The following is a 24348-nucleotide window of genomic DNA, read 5'->3' on the forward strand; positions in this document are numbered from 1 at the left end:
TAAACAGACAGGCAAGTTACTACAGCGGCCGGCTGTCTGGAGGACCATGCAACTGGTTATTACCATTCTGATGCACAGAGGCGTCGCATGGTGTCATGGAGCCTAACAGAAAATGCATGTTATGGACCTACCCCTTCCGCTTCAGTAATGAAGTGTGACTGGGGTAGGTTGTGTACGTTATGTCGACACTATGGGCCTGATTCACTATGGAACGCAACTGCGAATGCAATAGCGATTATGCACGCAGTTCAACTGCGATAGTATGCTAATTCATTGTGATCGCAATGCCATCTCTGCACTACATAAGTACGCCCACTTTACCTTACACACATCCGTAATGTTTGGCAGGACTGTGAAAACGTCGGTACAAGACATGACATTACTCAGAAATTGCTAACTTCCATGCACGCTATCAGGCCTCAGGCTGCGTAGGCCATTGCAGTGGCTAATTTATGCTCACCCCTGCAACGGTGTTCAAACACTCTAGCACGCCTGTGTTCGGCTGACCACTGCCCCCCGTTAACACCCACAAATGGCACTTACTGTTAATCAATCTGCGATGGGTCTGCGCAGTAACTGCGATCGCTGTCCCGATTGTAATGGCTAGTTCGAGCACACTCATTGCGATGCATACACATGCGCAGTGCACAACAGTCGGCCAATTGATTGCATATTAGCAACTGCGTTCCTTGCTGAATCAGGCCCTATGTTCATAGTAAACATCTCAACGTGACAATGCCAGCACCGAGAACCCGCCACAGGTGTAATGGGTAAGCTGCATGTTTCAAGTTGTAAGACTATCACAGATAAAATGAGCATCACATCTCTGTCAGAATCCCGGCTCTGGAATTGTCATGTCGACATTCTCACAGTGGACATAGTGACTGTCGATATGGCGAGCGCATCCCCCTGGGGCAAGACCAGCATGTAGGCTCAAGCTGAAGTGAAAAAAAAGAAAAACAAGTGCATTGGGAAGTTTGCATGGAAGCCCCACTGGGAATATGGCAGGGGTTAGTTCTTACCTGCCTCCTATGGAGGGGCTACCCAGGCTGCAGCAGCTGCCACAGTCCGGCCCCTATCCTTTGCTAGGGGCTGCAACAGTTGCATCTGCCCCTAAAACATAAAAAGCAGCTTACTGCATGAGGCTCATTCTATGGGAACTCACGTTACAAAGTGACATAGCAAACAATCAGCAACTCCTGTATACAGTCTTCCACAGCATGACCCGTCTCATTACTTTGTCAGTACACAAAACCAACCTCACACAAACTCCTTTTGCTGTTGACAACCATGCACACACTCGCCACGTCACCCTGTAACGTGAGTTACCATGGAATGACCCAAGAGCGTATGGGCTCAGACCTTTATAATACATTTTCTGTAAAGCAATAATATTATCTGGCTGTGATTTTGTTGCATGTGGGCACAATTTATGGAGCACATATGGACAGACTGACAGACCGGCCAAAATGTCTGTATCTTAATAGTCAAGTTAAAACATACTTCGAAAACTGATTTGCTCTCTAGGGGGCCTATTTATCATTAAATATTTGCTGCAAATTCCCCCAAAACACCCATTCCCCAGGTATATTATTGAGGGTTCCTCTATTTCCGACAGCAGCTGCAACCACCAAAGCGTTCCGGAGTTTGGCTGCGCAGTTTGCGCCATCTAAAGACTGTGTTGTGCTGCTGTAGCCTATGGGCTACACTTAGTAAAATTCACAATGGCCAGCACACATGTAGGGTGTGTCGACCGCGCCTGTGCAGGAATCCCGAGCACAACGCAGGGGCGGGCTCCTTTCGGAGAACGTGTCCCTGTGGGTGCTGCTTGATAAATTCAGGTGGCATTATTGCATACTACAATGCGATTATGGGAGCTAATATCATGCCCAGATCACATTGAGTATGTGATTCGTGATAGATGGACCCCTAGGGAGGAAATAGGAGTTTCTCCAGAACAAAAGTTTTGAACTGCTATGATGTGTAAGAATGTGTTTGGCAAACTTAATTTGATTTAGTTGAAAATGATACAATGTGTTTCAGCTTTCTGAAAAATATGGAGAAGTCTTTACTGTACAGTTTGGACCCAAGAAGGTGGTGATCATTGCTGGATACAGAGCTGTGAAGGACGCTCTCATGACCCAAGCTGATGATTTTGGATATAGGGCGGAACTACCAGTCTTCAAGCTAGTCACAGAAGAAATGGGTAATTAGAGCACAATTATAAGGTGCATGCTACTCATGTTTAATTCATCTATGGAGATGGCCATGTAATGCCTGAGACCGTTGTGTAAAATAGTTTAGTGTAAATCTGTCTTGTAGATATTCTGTTGATAATGACTGTCTACTTTTCTTAAATTAATGACGCAACCTCCTATCTTCTACTGTCCAATATAATGTATTACTACGGCTGACATAGTAACAGCAACTCACAGTTATACAACGTGTTTCTCTCTACTAAGGCAACAACTCTCATTTACAGATACACTGCAATGTAAAGTGCATCAACATCTGTCCACTAATACTAAATAAAAAAAGATTAGGACTCCGTGGCACAAGAGGGTGTTGTGAGAAATCACAGTTAATTAAATAAAAACGCAGATCATTCAAATCAAAACACTGTAAATAGAAAGAAAGAGACTTGCGCTAGGCAAAATCACATTTCTAAATATGAATATTAGATAGTCAGGTGACGTAATAACCTATAGCATTTTATAATACAACCACATATATGTATACATACACATACAGTCAGGTGCATAAATATTGGGACATTGACAGAATTTTCATATTTTGGCCTCTATTCACCACCACAATGGCTTTGAAATTAAACAAACAAGATGTGCTTTAACTGCAGACTTTCAGATTTAATTTGAGGGTAATTACATCCAAATCAGGTGAACGGTGTAGGAATTACAACGGTTTCTATATGTGCCTCCCACTTTTTAAGGGGCCAAAAGTAATGGGACTATCAACTCAAAAGCTATTTCATGGACAGGTGTGGGTTATTCCCTCGTTATTTCATTATCAATTAAGTAGGTAAAAGGTCTGGAGTTGATTCTAGGTGTGACATTTGCATTTGGAATCAGTTGCTGTCGACTCTCAATATGAAATCCAAAGAGCTGTCACTATCAGTGAAGCAAGCCATCATTAGGCTGAAAAATCATAACAAACTCATCAGAGAGATAGCAAAAACATTAGGTGTGGCCAAATCAACTGTTTGGGACATTCTTAAAAAGAAAGAACGCACCGGAGAGCTCAGCAACACCAAAAGACCCGGAAGACCACGGAAAACAACTGTGGTGGCTGACAGAAGAATTATTTCCCTGGTGAAGAAAAACCCCTTCACAACAGTTGGCCAAATCAAGAACACTCTCCAGGAGGTAGGTGTATATGTGTCAAAGTCAACAATCAAGAGAAGACTTCACAAGAGTGAATATAGAGGGTTCACCACAAGATGTAAACCATTGGTGAGCCACAAAAACAGGAAGACCAGATTAGAGTTTGCCAAACAACATCTAAAAAAGCCATTACAGTTCTGGAACAACATCCCATGGACAGATGAGACAAAGATCAATTTGTACCAGAGTGATGGGAAGAGAAGAGTATGGAGAAGGAAAGGAACTGCTCATGATCCAAAACATACCACCTCATCAGTGAAGCATGGTGGTGGTAGTGTCATGGCGTGGGCATGTATGGCTGCCAATGGAACTGGTTCCCTTGTATTTATTGATGATGTGACTGCTGACAAAAGCAGCAGAATGAATTCTGAAGTGTTTCGTGCAATATTATATGCTCATATTCAGTCAAATGCTTCAGAACTCATTGGACGGCGCATCGCAGTGCAGATGGACAATGACCCGAAGCATACTGCAAAAGCAACCAAAGAGTTTTTTTAAGGCTAAAAAGTGGAATGTTATGCAATGGCCAAGTCAATCCCCTGACCTGAATCCGATTGAGCATGCATTTCACTTGATGAAGACAAAACTGAAGGGAAAATGCCCCAAGAACAAGCAGGAACTGAAGACATTTGCAGTAGAGGCCTGGCAGAGCATCACCAGGGATGAAACCCAGCGTCTAAACATGTCTATGCGTTCCAGACTTCAGGCTGTCATTGCCTGCAAAGGATTTGCAACAAAGTATTCAAAAGTGAAAGTTAGATTTAGGATTGTTTAGTTTGTCCCATTACTTTTGGCCGCTTAAAAAGTGGGAGGCACATATAGAAACCGTTGTAATTCCTACACCTTTCACCTGATTTGGATGTAATTACCCTCAAATTAAATCTGTAAGTCTGCAGTTAAAGCACATCTTGTTTGTTTCATTCCTAAGCCATTGTGGTGGTGAATAGAGGCCAAAATATGAAAATTCTGTCAATGTCCCAATATTTATGCACCTGACTGTATACAAAGTATTAGTAACGTTAATACAGCAAGTATAGAAAACACATAAAAACAGCACAGACGGTGTAATGGTTAGCGTTACTGCCTCACAGCAATAAGGTCATTGGTTCAATTCCCACCATGGCCCTAAACTGTGTGGAGTTTGTATATTCTCCCTGTGCTTGCGTGGGTTTCCTCCGGGTACTCCGGTTTCCTCCCACACACCAAAAATATACTGGTAGGTTAATTGGTTCCCAACAAAATTTAACCCTAGTTTGTATGTGTGAGAGTATGTCATAGGGAATATAGATTGTAAGCTCCACTGGGGCAGGGACTGTGAATGGGCAAATATTCTCTCTGTAAAGCGCTGCGGAATATGTGTGCGCTATATAAATAACTGGTAATAATAATAATAATAAAAACGTATGAAGATATCACAGCATAAGAATCAAGTTACTAATCTCAACAATTAAATCTAATACAAATTTAGAAACTAAATTAATTGAAACAGACGATAGAGAGATTCTCATTAATTCCAAATGGTCGTACTGAATTCAGGGTATGTATCCAGTGTGCTTCACACCTCAATAAGGTCTTTGCCCTATTGCCTCCTCTAAGGCTGTCATGCACAAAATCAATCATGTTATATTGCAGCGCTGAAAGAGAGTGTCTGTGCTCCTTTAAATGTCTTGCCACAGGTTGTCCATTATCTTTACCCCCAAGGGCCTGTCTTCTGGACGACTTGTGGAGAGCCATCCGTTCCCTGAGTTAATTCATAATATGAAATAAGGGTACTTTGTGGCATGTGTACTGGGCTAGCAGCAGGAGAAAGTGGCAGCGAGTCCGAAGGGAGACAGAGATGGGTCACATGGGTGGTGGGGGGGAGGGAGGCATTTGTAGGAAAAGGTACCAGGAAAGAGGACATTGAGGAAAAGCATCAAAATTAACCCTTTCATTATTATGGTCTGCAGTGATTATGCACTCCCAACCACTGTCACCATTTAATGATGATATTTTCTTGGCATCATTTTAGATATTGTTGCTTTTTTTTTTTTTAGTCATATATAATTCACATATACAAAGATGGGTATATGAGAGACAAAAGAAAAATAACAATATTAGCAGAAGTGCAGCAACAATGGGATCAAAAGAAAATAAAAATGTAACAAATTCAGCAATAAAGAGACAGAATTATACAGGAGAGTATAACGAGCTACGTATCTCATATTACAATGTGATAGGAGGGCCTTAAGAATAGACACGTGTTTCCTTTCAGAGGGTTGAGTGGAAGCAACGCCAAATATGTATTTTTTTTAATGGGAATTGGCTGTATATCTATGAAGTGGGTGTGGTATATTAAGTTGATATTCACAATGTCACCACCAATTTTAACATGGTCAGAATGCTGGAATGTACAGAATGTCAACAATCTCAGTGTCGACAATGATATAATGTCGACAGTCGGTATGTCTAAAAAGCGATTATACATTCACATTGGATGTAAACGTAATCATTACCTTAACCACAGCCTAACCCTAACCGTAAACCTAAAACTAATATGGGATGTCAACATGCTCACTGTCGACATGTTGAAAATGTCGACATGGGCAATGTCGACATTCTCCATATCAGACCATGTTGACATTTTGCTGTTGACACTGTGAATGTCGACATTCTGACTGCATACCCTAGAATGCATTAATCACTCATTTTTTTGTATACCCCTGAGGTCTCCCTTTGCAGCAATGCTAGCCATAATCATAGGCAGCCAGGGCAATCCTCCATTTTTACACTTGAACTGGGCCATGGTGGGATGATATTTGCCTAATTACACGTGTCGCGCATACCTGGAAGACTGTTTTCAGTATGCCTGTTGTTTCTCATATACATAGGCATTTCAAAGGTTATCTCCACTACCTGTACATACAAACTATTTCACACTTAGGGCCTGATTCAGACCCACTCGAGAGCGGCTGTCCGCTCGCAAGTGGGTCGATGTTATGCACTGAGCATGCGCACGACGGAGGGAGCTCCGTCGTGCGCATGTGCCAGGCGCGACGAGCGAAGGAAAGTCCTTCGCTCGTTGTGTCTGATCAAAGGGGGCGTGCTGTCGATGTTGATTGACAGCACGCCCCCTTTGGTGGGCGTGCCGGGGGTGTGCCTCCCTGACGGGGGTGTTCCCACGGGAACGCCTCCCGTCAGAAGCCGGCCCACTGACATCACTAGTGATGTCAGTGGGAGTGATTTTGGCTCTGATAGAGCCAAAATCACTCCGGAGCTTGCAGTTGAAAACCTCAACCGCAGGCTCCGGCTCGCAGTTTCGATGGTCGCGATGGTCACGACCATCGCGGCCATCAAAATGCACGCTCGTATAGGCTGTGGGTGGGGACCCACAGCTATACGAGCGTCCAGGAGGACGCTCCATTTTCATGGAGGGCGGCCCTCATTCAGAGCGTGCGCTCTGCTCAGAGCGTACAGCTCTGAATGAGGGCCTTATTTCATACTTGGTTTATCAACTTAGCAGTTTATTTATTGTTGTATCTCTAATGGGTGCAGAGTGTGCTCATATTATATTATACTTACTGTCTGGAGTCTCGGGTCAGCCAGTGCTGCAGATAGAAATCACCGGGAAAATGGCGCAGCAGCCATTTTCTCAAAGATTTGCGTATGTGCAATTGGGAATCCTCCAGGTACAGAGAGCGGATGCCATGTTCCCGGAGACCAGAATCTGGCACAAAACCACTACTGCGCTGACAGAGAGGAGGGGGTCTGCACGGAAGCCGCACAAGGGCCTCGTAGTCTCTTACAGCACCCTGAGTTAATGTTAGGAATTGATATTGCTACAGTTTGATAGACTAGTTCTGCATATACTGTAGGTGTGCCCACAGAGTTGCATGTATGTTTACTGTATAGTCTGACATTTGCCTGGACTGGTAAGACTGTTTTCAACTAACCTACCTGTAGGGCCTGATTTTAGATGTGAACGCAATACCGATATTTACACAGATCGAGCGATTGCCATTGCACATGCATGTAAGCCGTACTGCTCATGCGCAGCGATTGAATTGCAATTACTCACAAAGTGGGCGACAGGTAGTCAGCATTTGGGAGATGTAACAGGGTGCTGGTTAAAAAAATGCTAGCAGTAGGAAAGCCCTCTCCGTGTCTGGATACGCACTGTGTCAGCGGCAGCTTACACTTAATCAGAAGGCTGATGGCTGCCTGACATACGTTGGATGTTTTCGATGTTTCCGTTTTTTCTGCGTGAGCATTGGATGTGAGATGCTGTCTGTGGGCGTCTGTAAGCACTGGACGGTGTGTGTCCATTAGCATATTATGCAACTGCGAATTTGTAAGAGATCGGAGCTGCGATAGCATTTGCATCAGGCACCTAGTTTCTATAACTTTAATTTTAAAGTTCTCTGCTCTCATTTATCTGACAGTGTGCATTTTTAATCTGGAATCCTGACACTTACTGTATATTATAATTATTTGTCTAAACAAGGCTGGTTTTAAATGTATACTTAATTTGGCCCTGGGAAAACATCAAGGTGGTGTCACCTATAAAGTACATGCAGGTCTTCCAGTGTCACTGTAGTGTTGTAGACATTGTAGGCTGGCAGCCAAATGCTCTAAGTCACCCATAGTTTTATTATTTTCACCATACTTAACTTAAACTTAACATCTAAAATAACGACACTGACAACTGAATAGATTTGCAATAAAGAGGTCGCAGCCAAATGTATTTAATTGGATTGTAATTGATCTGTAATAGCATCGAGCATGGTGGCGAAAAAGCAGTGCTAACTCGGCTACAGCCCATAAGCGGAATGTATTACTAATATGGGGGTGGAGATTCCACCCCCAAGTGCGAGCTATCTCGAGTAGTACCATCTCCCCTTAATCTAGCAAAGTGCTGATCCCTCCATAAGATGGAGACCTGGTCCTCCCCTAAGGCAGTGACTGACTCGCCTCCTCAAAGGGGGGATGCTAGCCAAGTTCAGCTGCACTAAATTGAGCCGCCGAGGAGCACTGCTTTCCGCCAGCTGCGCCTCACCTGTTGGAAGAAAACAAAGAATAACACTCCAACGAATAACATCGGCCCAAGCCGATTTAAATTGCAGGGTGGGTGGGTGGGATCACAACTGGAAAAGAGGAAGCTGACTCCTCCCAGTGCACTGATAACTCTAAACAGAGCCCGCCTAAACAGGTCCCTGATAGGCTGTCAAACTCTGATTGACTCAATACAAATACCAATAACATGACTGCGACCAAAAACCCAGTTCTAACCAGTACTGCTACAATAAAAAACAGGGTGCTTATCTCCTCTCATGCTTATGCTAGCATTCGCGTGCTTTAAGTCACCCATAGTTTTATTATTTTCACCATACTTAACTTAAACTTAACATCTAAAATAACGACACTGACAACTGAATAGATTTGCAATAAAGAGGTCGCAGCCAAATTTATTTAATTGGATTGTAATTGATCTGTAATAGCATCGAGCATGGTGGCGAAAAAGCAGTGCTAACTCGGCTACAGCCCATAAGCGGAATGTATTACTAAGATGGGGGTGGAGATTCCACCCCCAAGTGCGAGCTATCTCGAGTAGTACCATCTCCCCTTAATCTAGCAAAGTGCTGATCCCTCCATAAGATGGAGACCTGGTCCTCCCCTAAGGCAGTGACCGACTCGCCTCCTCAAAGGGGGGATGCTAGCCAAGTTCAGTTGCACTAAATTGAGCCGCCGAGGAGCACTGCTTTCCGCCAAATACGGGGTCCACTGACGACGTACCGCCACCAGCTAACTAGGACCGCTAAATGCTTCCAATACCAGACAAAAGAACTGATACAAACCAGATCAAACCTTTCCCAACCAAATGCACTCCATTTGATCTATAGAAGTCAACCTCTTCATAGCGGAGACGGGGGTGTTTGATAGCACGCCCCGAGACTCTCCACGGAACAAGACACCGCAGCATTCAGTTGTCTCCTCACTCTCTCTCAAGCTGAAGCTCCTTGCTCTCCTCTCCAAAATCTACGGGGAATGACTTCAGACCAAACCAACTGAACCTGTGACCAATGCTGAGCAATTATTTGCAAGTCTCTCTTATAGCAATGATGAACTCTACACCTTTACACGTGCCCAAATCATTGCCTCCCAGATGGATGACCAAGCAGTCTGGGGCACCCCATTTTTTCTCTGAATCCCAGAGAAGAGTCAAAAAGCCATTCCATCTGACACCGCGCACCCCAATCCAGCGGACATTACAGGGGGTCTCTCGAGCAAGGAGTGCCTGCCAGCCCAATACACATATGAATGACACACAATCCACACCCTATCAAGTACCCTGCCACGACCTGTAAGGAAAAAGTTTTTAAAGGAACAGTATTGCTCATACACCATAGCATTTTCACCACCAACCAGGGAGGGAAAACTGTGTTGTTTGAGTGACCCAGATGGAGGTGAACAACACCAAAACCTCATTGAGGGCAAAAGGTGAAAAGAGCTCCAATCCCCCCTAGTGGCGGGTAGCTTAAGGCACTGGGTTTCCCAAAAAACAAACTCGCATTGAAGCGCTATCTAATTAGGCAGCTTGTCACCTCAGCATAACCTTTATAAGCGGAAGACTTCCACCGACCCAATCGCTTGATTGCCTTGCTGGAAGAACCCGCTGCTGCTGCACAAGTGGCCGCACCAAATCTGAATGAGTGTGCGCCATAATGCCCACCGGCAAATCAAGGGCTATCAAATAACGCTTAAAATTCGCTGTGAACTAAAAAACGCGAGAGTGGTGAAAGGTCCCCATGCTCTAGCCATTGCAACCCCCTTCGCAGACGCCGCTGGTTGTAAAGCTTAGCTATGGCCACGGGGCATATGCTCGGGTCCGGATGCTCAGTAATTGACTACCAATGTCCCCCACCTAATTGGTCGGTCTTTGATCTCAGAATTTTCAGCAAAATCGAGTCCGATATCATAACCACATTCTCCAACAAAGTTCCTGTGCGCACTGACTTCTTACTAGCAGTTGCCAGTTCACCTACACGCAGCGCCCCGAAAAATGCCAAAACAAATGCCAAACTGACAACATCGCCTCATAATCTCTAAAGGCCGCACATGCCGCTGCCAGGCTGCTATTCCTTAACAAACTGGTACCTACTGGCCTACGAGAATCATCTCAATGCGCCTGGTCTTACGCCCAACCCTTCAGAGCTTTGAAAAGAATAAATTACTAGTTGGGTCTACCAAGACACGCAATTGTGAAAAATATGAAGTGCCTGCCAAAGCACCGGACATTGCTGCTTTTGACCGTCCTTGTTCATGCCAAAACCAAATGAACTGCAACATGTTACCTTCAACACTCTTACCCTGATCTATTTTGTTAATGAAAGCCAGCGAAGGGTTCCACGCTTCCGTATAGGACCTTAGGGTACCCGTCGCCAACGCTTTCAGAGCGAGTCTGCCGATGCCGACCTGATGCTCTGCCAGACATGAGCATGGCAGGGTAAACCATGATCGCTAGCTGTGGGCGCCAATGCTCTAAACCTTGACCATTGGACACGAGATAAAGCATCCGCTAACTCGTTTTCAACTTCCGGAACGCGTTAATGGCCTGAACCACCCCCAGGTTGTCGCACCAGAAAATTATGCTACGATTACTAAGCTGCGCCATCTAGAACTCTATGGCCACTACAATTGGGAACCAATAGAGGAGGAGCATATTGCTTGTAAAACCGGCAGCTCGCCAATCCTGTGGCCAAGCTTCTGCGCAATACTGACCCTCGAAAAAGGCCCCAAAATCCAAAGCCCACTGGCTTGGGCAACCAAAAACCGAACCCCGTTAAAATCCTGCAAAAAGCGCCCCATAAGCGCATGTCGACCTTGAGTTCACTATTCAAACTAGTTCACTATTTTTATTTTTTTAATTGTTTACGCCTGCTGTGGCCCTCTCTACCAATAAGAATTCATCTAAATAATGGGCTATACTTGACTGCCCTGAACCTGGCTGAATGCACCACTGTAGGAAAGAGCTGAAACACTCGAAAAAGGAGCATGAAATGGAGAATACCATTGGCAAACACTTATCCACGCAATATGACACATCAATTTTGAAACCCAAATATCTGAAAGAATCAGCCTGAAAAACGGACTCTGTCACTCTTCGCCAATGGGGCTCCCTAACCGAATTTGTGCACCCACCGTAGAGGCATCCTCAAAAGATTGATAAATGACGCTGCACTCGCCTGGATCTAGAGCGTCGTGAACGGACTCTCCCTCTGGATAGAACAGGTGTTGGATCAACCGGAATTTACCGGCCTCCTTTTTAGGAACAACACCCAAAGGGGAAACGCCAATAGACTAAGGGAGGAGATGGGAAACAGGCCTGCATCCACTTTCGCCGCTATTTTTTCCCCACAACAACTGGGTAATCCCTAGCTGACTTAAAGTTCCTTTGGCTTTCACCGCTATTTTACAAAAAATTGGCCGAACAACGGGCAAACGAAACCCTTTTTCTTTTTTTTTCTTTTTTTTTTTATCTCTTAACAAACCTATCTAACCCCCGCAAAAACGCAGTATTAGAGCAATGAACTGCATCGCCTGATGCATCCGGAACCGAGCTGCCTGCATAACTGCGGAATCTATTTGTGCTCTTACGCTTCCCTTTTTTCTTCTAAAAGAAAAAAATAACGCGTGAGCCTGTGCGGTTTTTCGCTTGAGCCAGATGAATCGTATGAGACTTCAGAGTGTGATGACGTGGCAGTGTTATGTGGCGAAGTGATCTCACCTGCTCCAGACGTCGATGGGGTAGCGGCCCCGACCGTGGAAACTGATTCCTGTCCCGCGCTGTGAGATGTGCCCACCACGACTTGAATCGATAAAGCCGGAACATCCTCCATGACATTGGCAGCAGGAGCCAAAGACGCTGGTGACACGTTGCTCTGCGAACTGGGGACATCAACATTAGTAATGTACAAAGTTGAAGCTGAAAAAGCAACAGGGATGGGAGTTCCGGCTCGGGCAGACAGAGGGGGATGTGGATGAATTTGGGTGGGGTACGGAGGGGTGGGAGACCTGACAGGTGGCGGGACCAGAGGCAAGGGGGGTTATAGGGTGGGATTCGGCTGTAAAAATGTCCCTGGGCACCTGCTAGATAAATTACGGGTAAGGGTTATGTACGGTCGAAGTGGAAAGAAACTGCTGATCACACGAAGGGTGTAGCACCTGGGGTACATAATGGCCCAGAGCATGGGGCAATTGAGGGTTAATAAATTGCTGGGAAAAGACAGGAAGGGCAGCCGGAAGTGTCCGCTGGCTAAAACCCTGACCAAAATATGCAGCGGGCGGCGCAATACCTATTGAAAATTCATGGTGGGCCAAACCGCTGATGGGAACGCTGGTAACAGGTGGTAAAGGGGCTAAACCTGGGTATGAGAACTGCTGAATTAATGGGGTATTGCGGTTTGAATCACCATGATGGCTGTCCACGGCAATGTGGCTCATTGGTGAATAGTTCAACCCAGCTGTGCTGGCAAGTAGCTGACCCCTGGAAAGGGGGTGCCCATTGGCAGGTGTCAGAAGCAAAAACCCTCCCCGCTCCTGGAGCAGTGGAGGGTGACATTTGAGTGCTATGGGGGCTCAGGCAATCTAAAATGGCGCCCGCTACTTGTGGGGGCGGGGCTTAGCGCAGTGTCTGAGGACACCGCGCTGCCCGGCCTCATGGAAGCGGCTGGTGAGCGGGGGGGGGGCCCAATGCAGCACGCGCTCGCCCCAGCCATGCCTGCAGGCTGGATGGGGAAGGAGCGGGTGCACTAACCAACGCTCCGGGCGCGGCGGGTGTCACCGGCCCGGAGGCAACGCGTGGGTGCGGTGCACGCGCCCCGCGGAGACATTTGTGGCTATGGGGGCTCAGGGCACCTAAAATGGCACCCGCTACTTGTGGGGGTGGAGCTTAGCACAGTGTCTGAGGACACCGCGCTGCCCGGCCTCATTGAAGCGGTTGGTGAGCGGGGGGGGGGTCCCGATGCAGCACCCGCTCGCACCAGCCATGCCTGCCGGCTGGATGGGGGAGGAGCGGGTGCACTAACAAACACTCCGGGCGTGGCGGGTGCCGCCGGGCCGGAGGACACATGCGGGTGCAGTGCACGCGCCCCGCGCGTGTGAGGAGAGATGGCCGCCAAAGCTAGAGGCCAGGCCGCCTACAGCAATCGACGGGGAGGGGGGCATCTCAGCGGAGATGGGGCATGGCAGCAGTATGAATGTGCCCAGTGGGGAGAAGCAGGATGGAGGGGGGGTTGAATAAAATGGGGCTGCACACAAAAAAGGACAGTGGGAAGAGAGGAGGGGGGACTGTAAAAGAGCAGGGGGGGAATGTAAAATAGAGAAAGGAGAGGAGGGGGAAAATTAATAAAGATATGAGGATGGGATGAAAAGACAGAGTAAAAGGGATATACTGCTGAATAAGCAAGGAAATATGATAGGAAGACAAAATATATGGCTTCAGTGACACTGAAGTACTTATCCAGACGATCACAACTGGAAAAGAGGAAGCTGACTCCTCCCAGCGCACTGATAACTCTAAACAGAGCCCACCTAAACAGGTCCCTGATAGGCTGTCAAACTCTGATTGACTCAATACAAATACCAATAACATGACTGCGACCAAAAACCCAGTTCTAACCAGTACTGCTACAATAAAAAACAGGGTGCTTATCTCCTCTCATGCTTATGCTAGCATTCGCGTGCTTTAATCTTGCCTGTGCACCAGACCCCTCTTGCCCAGGTGGCCCTGCTGCACAGGAATTGTCTGGGCAAATGAAGTATTGATACTCAAGCATTAGCAGTGTTTGGCTCATCCCATGCTGATATTTAATTTTAAAATAAGTGAGAAGACTAGTTACTTTTATTCTTGCATATTTCTCAAAACGGCATTAGTGAGGTTTTATTATCCATAAAATTAATGGTATAATATCCCCTAAAGATAATGAAGACTTTTTATGTATGTTTTTTAATTTTATGAGGTGTGGCTATTAAATAATGAGACTGTAGTTGTAAAAAATAAACTGTGCTGCGTGAATTAATAGGGGGTGGGGGGAACATTAACCTTGGACTATCCCAAACCGTCCAATTTAGTTAATTTGCTGTCACACAGCAGTGGAAGAAGTTGCGATTTTCCCGTGCATCCTAAAAATTCTTAGTTCAAAAGTAATACAACGTGCTAAATATTTAGTTCAATTAAACAAGACTCCCACCGAATATTTCCGTATGCTAACCGAGGCTTACGGGGCAGATTGTATGTCACGTGCTCCTATGCTTGAGTATTAACCTGTGGCGAATGAAATTAGCCCGCGAGGGTACAAATTTCTACTATTGGTGGCCAGTTACTACAGCTGACACAAAATAACAGCTCTGTCAGGGCATGGAAACGCACTTCTGCCCTCACTTAATATCATGTCTGGGTCCTATAAATGAAGTTCTGAGGTAAAGAAGAAAATGGTGGAGCTGCAGAGACAACTGACAGATAATAAGTTGGCTTTGACCAAGAGAAAATAAGAATGCAGTGGTGTGTGGATACAGAAGGGGAGTACATAGAAGGGGAACAGAGTTAGAATGTACTTAATATAATTAAACATAAATTATAGCATCAGTCTCGTTATTTAATAGCCACACCTCGTATAACTGGAATTTTTGACAAGGTGATTTGTCAAAGGAGAAAATAACTTATTCTGTTGGCAAAATAGGATATTTGCCTCCCAGGTCTTATTCTACTGGGACATGAATTTGGAGCAAGACTACAGCATACTCCGCTCTCATTCCAGTAAATTAAACAAATGATGACAACTCAAGAATAACTTTTACCCATAGGTGCTTTGTTTGACATTCATACCTGACTTCTTCCCAGCTTATGCAATGTATGGCCTACTGTATCTATAGCCACCTCACTTGCCATTAACTGTATTTCAGGAATAGTAGGTAGTCATGGAGAGTTATGGAAGTCGATGAGGAGGTTCGCGCTGTCAACGCTTCGAGACTTTGGAATGGGGAAAAAAACAGTTCAAGAGAAAATTCAAGAAGAATTATTCCCTCTCATAGAAAACATCAAATCTCATAATGGTAAGATAACTTGTCATATGCAGAGATATGATTATACCCAATTCTATTCTACTTTCTATTTCCTACCCCTGTAGCCTCATTATAGTTAGTGATCCACATTATGCACTGTACAACCCATCCACCCATTGGACCAGTGATGTGATCTAAGCAAAGGAAAACACCAGTTACACCTTACACAAATAATAGTGAAAGCTGCACGTCTAGATCAGACCACATAGGGATACCCCTAAATTTATTATAGTGCGAGTTATTAGAAGTGGAGATGTTGCCCATAGCAACCAATCAGATTCTACTTAATATTTATTTAACACCTACTAGAAGATAATAGATAGAATCTGAGTGGTTGCTATGGGCAAGATATCCACTTCTAAAAACCAGCACTAGAGTAAATATACCCCTTAGTGTTGATATGCGATGTTCAAGTATAAAAAGTGACTGTGACGAAGGAGCTTATAAAGGTGACATCTCATAAGTGAACATGAGAAGTGATGTGGGATGAGTGAGCACAATGACTTGTTACCATTTTCTCATGCGTTCTTTTTGGAACAAATCCCAATATGAGTAAATACTTCAGGCATAACACTAAGAAATCATACATTTGTAATTTTTCTTGGCATTTTGCTTTGCTTGGGAAGAGTAGACCTGTGCACCTGTGCAGGTTCATGAAGCAAGTAAACCTGTGCCTGCAGTATCTCTGAGCCCCTTTCTCATACCGTGTTCCAATCAGAAATCAAAGTGACACACGGGCCCAGAGAGCCAACCTGGGTACTGGGGGGCATGGTCAAATCACTAGGGAGGCATGGTCACATGGGGGGGAGGTCCCTCTTAGCAGCTGGCCCTGAACCTGGCCCTGTGTAATTAGTGCCCGTTCTGCCCCCTCTCAGCACCCCTGGTAACAATATACCCACAAAGGGGCTCACGCTGAGTTGGATTTGCATCTACTCTACTGTAACTCCCAAATGCAAAATGCATTTAAAAAAAAGGCGCATCTTGCTAGGTTTGCTGAGCAGGTCATTAACACAAAATGTGGCCAGTTTGGTAAACCTAGCATAGCCACCTCCTTTACTCCTGCATACAACATAAGCTAATGGGCGAAGGCATGGTACAAGGTGCTTCACAGTAATAGTAACATAAAGGAAAAAAACGCAAAACAAATCAGTACACAGTTCATATACATTACTCTACATGGCCAGACAGTGTAACTAATAAAATTGCAGGGAGCAGGTATAATGAAATGTGTACAAAATGCAAGCCTAATATGTAAGGTTCTTTAAGGACACATTAATAAACATATAAGTCGCCTTTCCCATTAAAAGCTGACTCGGAAATAAGTTTTATTACTCTGGGCGGATCGCTCATTTTTCTGTAGTCCTGCAAATACAGTGTTTAGCTGCAGTAATATTATTCTGATATTAACATAAATGCATACTTCCCTATTCTCCAGGGACATCTGGGGGACTCCCAAATTTTCTGGGAAGTCCCGTAGACACCCTGAAGAGTCAGTCACCCTCCGGCATCCCGCCTACTTCCCAATGAAATGGGCAGTACCTGTGGTGAGATGACACGATTCACAGAGAATAGCGCCATCTTGGCTCCATTTCCCCTTCACAGACCTTCAGTTCACAGCACTATGCCGTGAGCGGGCAGTGCCTAATGACCAGAAGCTCTGGACCTCACCCCCACAATCACTCATCTGTGTCTCTCCTCCAGGATCTGTCCCAGAGGGGAAATGTATAGCAATAAAACTATATCACCAATTCAGTCCTGCAGCCCTGAAAGGGTTTCACAAATAGCTTGATGTTCCTTCCAAATCGACGCAAACAAGATTCTTGATCTAATGTGGGCTCAGACAGGCGAGAACATTTTCATAGTGTAATTCAGTGATTCACATATATCAGCTTTTCTGATCTTCTTTCGTGCCTTTTTCTTACCACCCCTTTCACTATTACCCCTCTTTTTAAAGGTCAATTCCGGGGAAGGTTTCTCCCCCTTCTGTCTAAAAAAGGGGAGGGAAGATCACTTTGTCCAAGTATAGAGAAGCGATTTTGTTTTCTATCTGGGGACTGTCTCGGTTCCCAGAATCTACATCTCCCAAATTTTCGACCTTCCTCCAGTCATGTGTAAAGGATTCCTTCCCTGGGGAAATGGTCCTTCTCTCATATTGAGCTCTATAATAAGATCTCTCATCGTTGCCCCTAAATTCCTCTATTGAGCGGTCCTCTCTCATTTAGCCTTTCTTAGGTAAGTGTCTCCTGTTTGGAGGTTTATTATAGATAGTCCTTTTATGATGGTAAAAAATTATATCTTGATTGTTTTGTTCCACTTGACTTCTATGGGTATCAATAACTAAATTTCTGGGGTCCTCATAACCTCTCCTGTCCTGATTAAACTAACTGGTTTTCTTACTTATCAGATCCCTTTCTAACCTCTCTATTTTCCTTTCTATCACTTCTTCGTACTCCTTAAAGTCAGTTAAATCTGAAAAGGGAGTAACGAGGCACTTATACTCATTGATCTCCCAATCTAAATTAATTAAATCTCTTTTACTTTTCTTCTCTAATCATCTGCCATCTCTCTTTTTTTTATTGAAACACCATGAAATCAACACGTACATAATGTAACTGATACAATAACATCTGATCATTGAATAAAATGAACAGTTACAGCAATTTACATTTTGTGTTTGTGTATATTTATACAATTTGCGTATAATAGAAGAGAAAAAACGAATAGATAAATACACACAGATTTTCCAGTAGTACAAATGTCTCCATTTAGACCAGAAATTTACCAGATATAAAGCAACAATACCTGTTGTACTCTTATCTATCGGTCTAAGGATACATATAACAATGCAACCATCTATGCTTGAGAGGAAAGCGGCTGCGGGGACAAGACGCCAAGGATGGAAGGACAAGGGGAGATAGGGAAAGGGGAGGCTTAAGTGAACAAAGCATAATTCCCTAAAATTCGAACCTGATTGGAGGATCCCCAGATATTATTCGTTGACAATGATTCATAAATTCTATGTCTCTGTGTTGAGGTGAGAATTTCTATAAACTCTCCCAAGTTAAGAAAAATTTTCCCACTTGAGCCTCCTTTTCTACTAATGTCTCAATCCAGTCCATGTTAAATACATGGAAGAGCTTTTCTTTAAAAAGACTCAGTGTAGGTGGAGAAGTTTCAATCCATGTCTGGAGTATTGTCTTACGCGCCACTGCACTAACAATGAGCAGAAGTCTCTTACAACCCTTTGCCACTCGCTGACCTTCCAGAAGTATCCTAAACAGGGCCCACACATCAGTGAATGGTACATAATTCACCAGGTGCTCAAGGGCATATTTCTTTACTTGAAGCCAAAAAGTTCTCAAAAGAGGACAAGACCAAAAATAATGATACAAGTTGGCTATGGTGGACTGACAGCGAGGACAAGAGGCCGAAGAGGTTATACCCGTCAAATATTGTCTATGTGAGGAGAAGTATGCTTTGTGAAAAATATTCAGGAACAATTCCTGATATTGAATAGCTGGGAGTAAATTACGTGATAAGAATTTCGCATGATACTGAGGGAATCACCTGCACCCACCTACTCATCCCAGTACGCGCCACCTCATGTTGTATGGGTTGTCTTAAAAAGAAATAGTGTATTGATAATGCCTTTTTTGTGGCCAGTTCCGAGTGAAGCATAGTATTAAATGTGTTTTCCCAATCCGAATCCGAGAAACATTTAATGAATCCACATAATGCTTAGCCTGCATAAAAGCAAGGAGATGGATATGAAATGAGGGAAACCTTTCTGACGCCTCTCCATAATTAAGTGAGCGTTTCAATGGTATGTTAAGAAAAATACCTATATTAGTCAGCCCTTCTTTATGAAGTTTAGTGAAAGGAAATGCTGCCCTACCCCCCTGGAATTCTGGATTCCCTATAAAAGGCAAAAATATAGATTTGTAAGGATTTAACTGGCCACGATGACGAATGATATGCCACACTTTTCGAGTGGACCATAAGAGGGGGTTCTCTCGTATATGTTGGAATTTCTGCATCATGCATGGGCAGGAAGCTCACCAAATTACAGTCTTCTAAAAATTGACCCTCAATCGAGGAGTTTGCCTAAAGGTCTTGATCATGGATCCAAACACAGAGATATCTTAATATTGCGGAGTGGTTATAATTTAGGATATGAGGAAAATTAATACCCCAGTTTGCTTTTGTTTGCTGTAACTTAATCAGCCCAATTCTTGGGCGTTTAGATTTCCAGATAAAATTTCTAAAAAGAGAATTCAATAAGCGTAAGTCTTTTTGCGCTAGAAGATGGGGAAGCGCCTGAAACAAATATAACAGCCTCGGGAACGTTACCATCTTAATAAAATTGGCCCTACCCATGTAGGACAAACAAAGGTGTTTCCAACCCTCTAATTCTTTAGTTATTTGTATAATTGCTTTGAGAAATTAAGTCTATACAGCTCAGCTGGGAATTTGGGAAGTTGAATTCCCAAGTAATCAATACTAGTTTTGGCCCAACGCAATGGTAATTGAGAACCCCAACGAGGAACTTGTATGTTGAGATGGAGATAGAGGCCCACCGACCAATATTTTTCCAAAGTCAGAGAGTTTAGACAATATTTTCCCCAGAGAGTATACAGGATCATTTATGTAAAGTAATAGGTCGTCCGCAAAAGAAGATAGTTTAATCTCTGTTGCCCCCACTTTGATTCCTCGGAACTCCGACCAATTTTGGAGCATTCGAAACAAAGGGTCAATACATAAATTGAACAATAACGGGGAGAGGGGACACCCCTGACGTGTTCCTCTGTGCATTATAATCGGATCCCCTCGAACCCCGTTAACTAGCAAGGTTGTAGTAGGATGAGAATAAAAGGTTCGTATTAATCCAACAAACAAAGAATCAAAGCCTTTTCTTTCTAGTGTTGCAAATAAATGCGGCCAAGCTACCAAATCAAAGTGAGTGTTAAGACTGAGTAACATGCCCCCTGGCCGCTCCCGACTCTTATTTGCCAGAACCGCCGCCAATGTCATACGGATAGCCCTAACCGAATGTCTGCCTTGGACAAATCCTGTTTGATGTGGGGTTAGCAAGTCAGGCATCATAGTTTGCAGCCTGTTGGCCATTATCTTGGCCAGCAGTTTGAAATCCGAATTTAAAAGCGAAGTCGGGCGATATGATTCCGCTAGTAGTGGGTCGTTGCCCGGTTTTGGGAGGAGTATCGTATAGGCCTCCGTGAATGAAGAAAAGGCCGGCTTGTCATGCAATATTTCATTAAATAATTCTACCAAAGTGGGTACTAAGCTGTCTTTTAAGAGCTTATAATAAGAACCTGAAAAACCATCCGGTCCAGGCGATTTATGTGGGAGTAAACCAGTTATAACGCTGCCTAATTCTACCTCCAAAATATCCTTTGATAACATATCCCGTTGGTCCTGAGTTAATACAGGTAATCGAGCTTCTGAAAGAAGTTGTTCTTATAAATCTCCCTCCTCCTCGATTGGTTGATAAAGATTTGAAAAATATGAGTGGAAATGAGATAGATGGCCTCATTCAGAGGCGGTCGGAGGATGCAAGCGGTCGCTCAGAAACTGGGCGGCCGCTTGCATCCTGACCGCCCGCCTCTGTTGCGGTCATTAGGCTGTGGGTTAACACCCACAGCTCTAACGACCGCTCCTGTGATGGTCGTGATGGTCAGAGACCATCGCGACCGTCGAGGCTTACGACGAGACCCTAGGGTAGGGTCTCCCTTGTCGTAAGCCCCAGAGAGCTTCTGGCTCTGTCTGAGGCGGTAGCTCTCCACTGACATCACTAGTGATGTCAGTGGGACCTCCCCCAAATGGTAGGCGTTCCCATGGGAAAGCCTCCGTTTGGGCTGCCACCCCACCGGCCCGCCTTCCAAACAGGGCGAGCTGTCAATCAACATCGGATCGAGACCCACTACGACCGGCACTGTCGGTCGTAGCGGGTCTCATGCATGCGCACGACGGCGCCGGCGCAGTCGTGCGCATGCTCTGTGGGGGGCCATCGACCCGGTCCGAGCGCATCGGCGCTAACGACCGGGTCTGAATGACCCCCAGAATCTCTTTGGTGTTCAAATGTGTATTATTAGATAAAGGGTCTTTGATTGCTGTAATAAAAGATTTTTTTGTCTGTGATTTAGACATAAGTGCTAGTAGTTTGCCGGGTTTGTTACCCCATTTATAGTACATTTGTTTAGAGTACTCTAAGCGGGTTCTAGCCTGAGCAGATAGGAAAGACTTCAACAGTTTTTTATTTTTAAGATATTCTTCCAAGTTATGGCCAGACTGATTGGCCTGATACTGTCTAAATGTTAACGCCACTGCAGCATGTAAATCAAAGTATTGTTTTTTCGATTCTCTTCTAAGTTTAGATACATATTGTAAAACATGACCTCGCATCACTGCTTTAGAAGCGCTCCAAAACAAGACAATATCCTGCCAATGATCTATATTATCATCTTGGTAGTTAGACCAAGAAGTAGTTAAAAATTGTTTCAATTGTTCCGATTTAACGAAATAATCTGGAAAGCGCTATAGGCCATTGGCAGAGGTCAATGAAGCGCGCCATAAATCCAACGACACTGGGGCGTGGTCCAAAATTAAAATCTCGTGAATCTCCGATGTACGTACCTGGGACATTAAAGAATTTGAAATTAAGAAAAAATCAATCCTAGATAAAGATTGATGAGCCAGAGAAAGATGTGTGTAGGTACGTTCCGAACCATGTATAAGTCTCCATGGATCAGACAGCTGGTGGAGTGTCTTCAGAGATTGAATATAGTACCATGAGGGTGTATTAGACCTATTTACTAAGGGGGACCTATCGATGCTGGGATCATCCACTGAATTATAATCACCTGCTAAAATAAATTCATATACTGTTCTGTGTGCTAATATCCGAGAGATTTTAGCCAAAAATTGATGTGGGGATATATTTGGAGCGTAGATATTAACTATAGTATACTGACGTCCTTCAATGGACAAATCTACCAACAAAAAGCGACCCTCTGGGTCTATCATCTTATCCAAAATAGAATATTTAAAATTTCTATTCTGCCGTCTCTCTTTAAAATGTTCAGTGGCTGTGGTGAAACTTGCCGTCTTATGTATCTTAAGACCTTTTGGGATCATATCATTTGCAACATATTTTTCTAATGTCGCCACCTCCCACCAAATTTTATTTTCTCGCATTAAGGCATTTAGGCATTAAGGCAACTTGTACATGAGATTTTCCAAATTTTCATCCACCACATTAATGGGAATGGGATTGAAATATCGGCGGCTCAAGAGCCGCTGGTTCAAAACCCGACAGTGACAGACCGACAGGTGAAGATCCCGACGCCCATTGGCAAGTATGCTACCCCTCCCCTCTCTCCCCCCAACTCTCCCGGGGGAGTGCCTACCTCTAACCTCCCCCCCTAGTGCCTAACACTAACCCCCCCTTCCCCTAGCCTAACCCTAGCCTTCCCCTGCAGGGGGCTTAAACCTAGGTCCCCCCGGGGGTCCCTAAACCTAACCCCCCCATCCCTGGGCTCAGTGTATACTTAACCGGCAGAGAGGACGAATGGTCGATAGGCATCGGTGTTTCAACGCCTATGCTAAATCCCTTGCCGGGATTACGCTGTTGGAATTGAGACCGTCGGCCGCATAACTACATCCCCTACTGTGTTTTAATGTGAACTACAATGTTCACATTAGAGTCAAATAAATCACTTAACGTTTTAGCTCTTTCTTCCCTTAATCTAAACATAAGAGCAGCAACTATCAAATCCACCAGGTGGAGTACTTTTCCTTATTTGCTCTATTTGATTACTTTTTCATCCGGTAGACAATTCTATTCGGTGAGAGGCAATCTTTTTCTCTTTCTTTTTGTTAACATTGTTCTGTTCTGTGTGGAATGTGATTTATATTAATAAATGCAGTATTATGTAATGGGAGCTACTCTCTGAATTTATCTTCTATATATACTGGATGGATGAAGGAATGGAGGAGTAAAAGAGAAAATATTAACGTATCATGATATTATACTCTCCCATATGTACTCACTTGTCTACAGTACATATAGGTTAGACAGTATATATATTCTGAAAGCTGATATATGTGAACAGTGGCGGGCTGGGCCGGGGGGCAGGGTGCCATGTGCCCCCCGGGCCGCAGCGTCATGCAGGCCGCGGGCCGGTGCAGTCTGTGTCACTGTGACACAGACTGCACCGCGTGTAGCGCTGACCGGACGGAGTTCGGTCAGCGCTACACTGACAAACACACAGCCGCCGGCTCCGGCAGCTGTGTGTTTGTTGTAAGCAGCAGCCAATGAGAGTCTTCAGACTCTCATTAGCTGCTGCTGCTGCGCCACTGCGGGAGCCGCTCCATCTTCCGGCTCCCGCAGTGGGTAATGGGAGAGACGTCATGATGTCATATGACGTCTCTCCCATAATGCAGAGCGGCCCGGCCCGGGAGGACAGACAGAGGAGCAGATGGCGGCGGCGTGAGCGGGGATTCGGGTAAGTGTGTTTTTTTTTTTTTTTAATATTACGTGTGTCTATTGGGGGGGGGGGTGTCTGGCACTACTGGGGGCACTACAAAGGGGGGGACTACTACTACTGGGGGCATTACAAGGGGGGTGGGGGACTACAACTACTGGGGGCACTACAAGGGGGGGACTACGACTACTGGGGGCACTATAAGGGGTCTACTACTGGGGGCACTACAAGGGGGGTGGGGGACTACTACTACTGGGGACACTACAAGGGGGGGACTACTACTACTGGGGACACTACAGGGAGGGACTGCTACTACTGGGGGCACAAGGGGGGACTACTACTAATGG

At 44.8% G+C, this 24348-nt stretch overlaps 1 protein-coding gene across 4 annotated transcripts in view; it reads left to right on the top strand.

The window, feature by feature from the left end:
• Positions 1 to 24348, top strand: part of LOC148539009 (cytochrome P450 2K1-like) — a 112902-nt gene that overhangs the window by 48795 nt on the left and 39759 nt on the right. For all 4 annotated transcript variants that reach the window (XM_088451989.1, XM_088451992.1, XM_088451991.1 and 1 more), the window contains 2 exons: positions 2044 to 2206; positions 15342 to 15491. In XM_088451989.1, the coding sequence (XP_088308115.1) occupies positions 2044 to 2206; positions 15342 to 15491 (313 nt within the window). The remainder of the gene's footprint in view (positions 1 to 2043; positions 2207 to 15341; positions 15492 to 24348) is intronic.

This window comes from Taudactylus pleione, unplaced genomic scaffold (assembly GCF_031769625.1).
Source record: "Taudactylus pleione unplaced genomic scaffold, aTauple2 ptg000032l, whole genome shotgun sequence".
Lineage (NCBI taxonomy): Eukaryota > Metazoa > Chordata > Amphibia > Anura > Myobatrachidae > Taudactylus > Taudactylus pleione.